Source organism: Lepidothrix coronata, unplaced genomic scaffold, assembly GCF_001604755.1.
Source record: "Lepidothrix coronata isolate B3197 unplaced genomic scaffold, Lepidothrix_coronata-1.0 Scaffold328, whole genome shotgun sequence".
NCBI lineage: Eukaryota > Metazoa > Chordata > Aves > Passeriformes > Pipridae > Lepidothrix > Lepidothrix coronata.
Window position 1 is genome coordinate 362,190 of NW_016690508.1, and position 6,263 is coordinate 368,452.

General features: G+C 38.2%; 1 protein-coding gene across 3 annotated transcripts in view; it reads left to right on the top strand.

Moving 5' to 3' along the window:
- Nucleotides 1-6,263, top strand: part of LOC108508992 (SAM domain-containing protein SAMSN-1-like) — an 84,978-nt gene that overhangs the window by 43,171 nt on the left and 35,544 nt on the right. Inside the window, exon 1 of one of the 3 annotated variants that reach the window (XM_017838209.1) lies at nt 6,063-6,197. The exons of the other annotated variants lie outside the window; for them this stretch is intronic. Coding sequence (XP_017693698.1) covers nt 6,141-6,197 — 57 coding nt within the window. The 5' untranslated portion in view covers nt 6,063-6,140. Of the gene's footprint in view, nt 1-6,062; nt 6,198-6,263 lie in introns of those variants that run through there. 3 annotated transcript variants of the gene reach the window in all.

Here is a 6,263-nt window from a genome sequence, read left to right on the forward strand (position 1 = left end):
GAGTTTTAAACCCGAATACATATAAAATCATCTTGTCCCTCTCAGTCACTTCCAAATTATGATTTTCACCCACTTGATGCCATATTCAACAAGAAAGGAAGAATAACATTTTTCTCTTAGAAGCAGTATGGAATCAAAACCCTGCAAGTGAATATGCAGTATGCCACACATTATTCTTTTTCATGTTAGTATTTGCACAGCAGTCCTAAAGCTGTGATGGCACAGCAATGTGACACTCTGACACCAGTGAAGAAATTCAGCAGGAGATATTTACTGGTAAAAGATGGTAAAAACTACCAAGAGTTTTCTGACAGCAGACTGGCATTAAAGTTAATCAGAATTTACTTGTCTTGATATTGATTCTAATCAGAGATAGGCTGGCAGACATCATGTACATACCTTGAAAAAAATCCCCTGCTGCACTGTCAGTGCTCCTGTGTTAAGCTGGTCTAAATGCCAAATGAAGCATGTCATGCTTTGTGTATGAGATTAAAACAGAGAGCCTACATTTATTTTTATATCAGTTCCCTTTATCGAAAATCTCATATTTGAGCTTTCTGAATAGATGTACGAGGCAACCATCACTCTTTATCTGTAAATGCATTTCTGGGAGGCTGAGCTTCAGCTGGACGACTATAAAACAACAGTCACATAAACCTGCAAATTACGTGGCATAAAATGCCCTCGTAGCTGATTAGTAATCTCAGTGTTCACTCACGGAATCCTCTGAGATGTTCCAGGTATGAACACTGCAATGTAGCCCTGATTTTGATGTTCACCCAGACAAACAGCGTGCTGTTCTCTTGCCCGTCTGAGCTCAACAGCAGCACCTTCCTGCCAGTTACTTTCTGTTTTTCATCGCAGACTCTGCTTACAATAAATTGTACAGGAAAACCACTGGTGACGCACACATTTCTGTAGGAAATCATTACACGGATTCTGGATAAGACTGTGGCTGTGTTTTACAAGACACCAACCTTGCTGACTGCGAGTTTTCTAAGCAGGAATACCTAGAAGATATAGACACAACTTTGGCTCTTACTCTTCAAGGTAATAAGAAAGAGATTTGTTCAATAGGTGAAAGCCAATCTCCTTGAGAATCCTTTTGTCACAGTAGTATAGATTTTTATTAGTGTTAGTGCTAACCTGACATAGTGTAGGTATGACTGATCTGTTCATCTGCTGCTAATGCAAGAGAATGTGTTGGGATCAAAGCTTGAGATAAGTTCTTGGTACTTCATTTTCCCTTTAGGCCAGGTGGTGTTGGGAACATGCCAAGGACACAGTCTGAGAGCCTGGCAATGAGACACTTTTTCTTACTCACAGGGTAGCAACCTCTTTTTTGTACCAGACACCTCTTTAAACTCAGTAGGAGCTCCTGTAGTAATGCACTATTAGCCTGTCCCTGCCATATTTCCTCATGACTCCATTGACCTTAGAGGCAAAGGATTAGCATAAGAGAAGGAAGAATCATAATAATAGTTTTTTTAAGGAAGAAAAGGAAGCCCAGTAGTCTGAGAGAGGCCAAATTCATAGTTCCTGGGACTTGGCACAGTGAGGGTATTCCTCCTGCTTTGTGCCCCGATGGTTGCTTAAACAAGCTTAGACTCCCACTCTTTGTTAGAGTCTTATGACTTTTCATTAGATGTATGTCACTAAAAATCTCCCCAATATAAATTATTTAGCAAAGACTAAGTTTTTGGATCAAAATTCAGATATTAGTTATTCACTTTGCTGAATAGACAGTTTCTGCAGGTTTCATAAAAATTATGCTTTCTATGGAATAGGAGTCTTCTTCATACAGTGTCAACAAACTGCCAAATCAAGGGTGTAAGCTTAAAATATTCTTCAATTGTGTCTTGTCTCTCTAACACTCTGAGTTTCTGTGGCTTCTCCATTTTCTGTTCCTGATGAAAAAAAGCACAGAAGAGCCTATTCAACAGGAAATTATACACTTTGTTGCATGAAATCCCTGAGCATTTTGGACCAATTTTCAGTACTAAATTCTGGCTGCTCGTGGTGATGAGTTTGCAGTGAGTGTGGGCGTTTCAAAGATGGAACCTTAAGCATCCAGTTCTACTCCCCAGCACCCCAAAATCACAGCCTCCAATTCTGGAGTTAAAAGAAAAGTGAGTGTGTTGTTTAAATAGTTATAAACACAGCCCAGCCTGCAACCTCTGTCTTCTTTCAGGTATTCTTGTCGGGGGAGGGAGCACTTAACTTCACTTTTTCACACTTGTTCCTTTTAGTTTCCACAGAGTCTTTGCCCTCTTGGTTTATATGGAGAGAGCTCTGTTGAGGATTAGCTGTGCCTGTATCTGGGGCTGGCCCTTGCTCAAATCAGACCAGGAGAGGGAAGTATCTAGCTAAATTCTGGCCCATAATTAATACATATGAGGAAATTGTGTTCTGCTCATGAACATTCCTTGAGGAAATAAAGATTAAATTTGTTAAGTAAATTATTCACTGCAAATTACTCACTCAGCTTCACTTGCTATTCTGAGATTTCTGCAATATCTGAGTTAGATCATTTCAGGGAGAGGCAGGGCCATAAAAGCAGAGGCTGAAGGCATGATTCCTTTCTTGTACAAAATATAAATCTTCTTTTAATTAAAATAAACAGACTAAGACACTCTGGGATTGCTTAGCATTAGGGAAAGTAATGTACAGCCCCAAGGTATCCTTGAGTCTCCAGTTAAACTTGGACCAGATTTGTCTGATGGACAATGAAAAACGAGTTGCTAATATGAGGAAAGTCTCATTTCATTTGCTTTTGACAGGTGGCCAGCATGCTAAACCTTTCACTCTGCTTCACACCCTGCCTTATAGTTCAACAGAATGATCAAGTTTTGAAAGGATAAGTTTACACTCACAGTTTACACTGGAAGTGATCTCTCCTTTCAGGGCAAGGGAACTAGATGGAGCTCTGAGGGGATATGGAGCTGTTGCAACACTTTGATACCGTGTGGGAGGGAGGCACATAAAGCACTTGAATATCCAGGACCATTCATCATGGTCCATTCATTAAAACTGAGTAATGATAATAATAAGCTATAAGGTATGTTGCCTTTTATAAATATAATGACAGTGAGAATCATTCTCATGGGGTCATCTTAATTATTTTTAAGTGGATAGCCCTTTTCCCCATAAGACTTTCCAGATAAAAGAGTGACATTGCCTGGTTATTTCAGGATAGAGGAGTCAATCCAAGCCCCATAAAATTCACCTGAAAACCTTCTATTGATTTCACTGGTGTTTGGATCAGATTCAAAATCCAGCAAGGAAATGGAATAAGTTACCTGCAGTCATGTCCAACAGAAAACTAAGTATAAGAGTTTTTCTTTTAATTTTACATAGATACTCATTCTCCTTTGAAAAATTAGCTTCAAATACAGAGGATATAAGCACCAAGCTTATTATTAATTTTTAATTCAAAAGAGCTACTTTTGAAATGTATTGGTTAACCAAATTAAATGAACTTAATGTTATATATGTTTGATTTTCTTCACTTTGTTACTTTTTAAAACTAGTGTGGGTCACCCTTCCAAGGGCAAGAACATAATCAGGTCAGCTTTCAAGCTGCTATAATTTTTCTGGTATGTGGATGAGGATAGGAAATAGATATGGGTGGGTACTATATCTCTTGAAATAGCCTCTTTCCTCCTGTTTAACAATAAATATTCTACAGAAAGGAAGCTCATATATTACTCTTCAGATGAGTTCCCATTTTATTAATCATGAAGATTTTAACAGTGGCCTGAGACAGGAAATCACAGTGTAATGATCAGCAGAGTCTGATTTAATCCTCACGTTTGGATCGGATTAAAAAGAAAACCAATATACTGAAATGTAAGTCTAGGTAGATAAATAATCAAGTTTAATTACTTTTAAACATACATACAGCTTTTAAAACCATGTATGGCTCTACTGAATTACTAAGGCTGATTAAATATCCATGGTAAAATCTCCTTATGCTTAGAAACTTAAACTGACATTTCGGGTGGTGTTTTCAAATACAGAAAAGAAACTTATCTCCCATAGTTCATAATTATCAATAATTAATTGTTATTAATATCAATTATTATGAACTCTGATTAATATGTTGTTTTTAATAACGAAAAACCCCACATTTAACTCTGTTTTAAATTAGTGTAGCTCAGATTTAAAAGTGAAGTGAAACATCTTGGTTAATGGGTTGAGGTTCAACACACACTCCATTGCAACCTACTAGCCTGGAGAGTTTTTTGTTATATTTGACAGAATTTCAGTACCTTAACTCCAGTTCCTCCTCCCTCACTTCTTACCAACCCCATTCTTAGAAGGCCTGGAAAGGAAAACCTCATAATACCATTAGCATGTAATAATTATTCTTTCATCAGTTGGTCTCAGTCCATTCAGTTGCCCATCCATCAAAATCCAAGAAAGCCTCCAAAACTGTTCTTAAGCCTTTACACAGAAGTCCAAAGAGCAAACTGAACTAGGAATTCATCTGAGGAGCATGTCTTTGGAGTACTCATATGGTAGAGGAGGAGGAAGAGAGCAATTCATCCAAGAGACTACTTGTCTATCTAGCAGTGTCTTCTCGTGCGTGTCCAAAAGGTTAGAAGTGTTTATGGGACTGGGAAAGGCAATTCTAAGAAATAAGCAGTAAGACCTGTGCATTTCGTACCATGATGCATTTCAACCATCAATTCTTTATGGTTTCAGTTTGGATGGTTTCTTGTTTTACCTTTCCTTAAAATTCGAGTTCCATCAAATCTAATATTAAAAGAATGACGTAGAAAAAGAAAGGCCTGTGCACTGAGTATTTGGATTCACAAGAACTTTATAATTTTTATTTGGTGCAAGAGACCTCCACAGTGAAGTGCTTTTTTAAAAGTGCTTTTATTTATGCAAAACTTAGGAGTAAAGGCTGCTTAGAATATATTTATTTGGGGAAAAAAAATTGGAAAATATATTATAAAATTTTGAAAAAAAAAATTACCAAAGTTTTTTTCTTGACACTTACTTGAACCTTTTCTTGCAATTTAGAGAAATATATTTCTTTTTCATTTGTAGTAATCTTAAATTAAGGTTTAATTGAAACTCTGTGGGTGGCCCAAAAAATTTGGGGTTTTGAAATTGAGAACTCACCTCCATCTTTCAGCAAAAATTTGGGACTGTTTCATAGTTTCAGGTTTTGTGACCTATGATTCACAACAGATAAGTTTTACTTAGAATACTCAAGGCTTTTGTTTGTTTGTCTTTGGCAAATAATATCAAGCAAAATGAAGCAGAAATTCAAAGCTCTCTTAATACCTCCACTTTCCTTTATCCTCTGGGCTCTTTTTCAAGAGGGTGCAAAGGACCTCTGCCATTCTCCTCTGTCTCTTTGTTGTAAGCCTTCTGTTGTAAGACTTGCCTTTTCTCCCTGTGACTTTGTCAGCAAATCAAGGACAGCAGAGGACTGAAAAGTGCTGTTTCAGGGAGCCCAAATCCTCTGATGAATGACAAAAAAATTTTTTCACCACTCAAAAGAAAAAGGTGGCTTTAGATACTTCCCTTCTCTACCAAACAGTGACCTTTAATCTCATTGCTTTTGTTGCATTACTGTAGAGCTAAGAGAGAAGAGGAGGTGTTGGCACCAGTTGGACCACACACCCACAGTACAGTGCAGATCTGCTGGGCAATAATGTCCCTTGGTCCTCTGAACAGCAGCACACCTTCTTCACAACTGAGTCCCAACACACAATGAAATAAAGGTTCAGTTAGTGCCATAAGGCTGAGAGGGGAAAAGTGAGAGAGGAAAAGAGGATGATTTTCTTGAGGTTGTCCAAAGTCTTACTGAGGCCTGATGGTGACCCAGAAGCAGATAAGTTTTAAAGCATTTCTCACTTTGAACCCTGTCCTCATTTTCAACTCGTCTCCTTGGTGCACCTCTCTCTTTCTTGTCCCCGTCACTTCCTCCCCTCCTTCCTCACCCCCTCCCCAAACGAAGTGTTCAGTTTACTCCCCCACTGCAACAAAGCAGCTGCATGAAGTCACATCCTGACCAGAACAAGGAAGTGACCAATGTACACGTCTGTAGTACCCCCTGTTGTACTTAGTTTGGTCACAAGGCAGTAGCGGTTGCACATCCTCTGGATAAACGTGGGTTAAACATGTTGAAGAGAAAACCATCTAACGCGTCTGACAAGGAGAAAAGTCAAAAGCCAAAGGTAAGAATGTTCAATTTTTGTTGTCAATGAGCAATAGAACGAATTTTTACCAATTTACCAATTTTT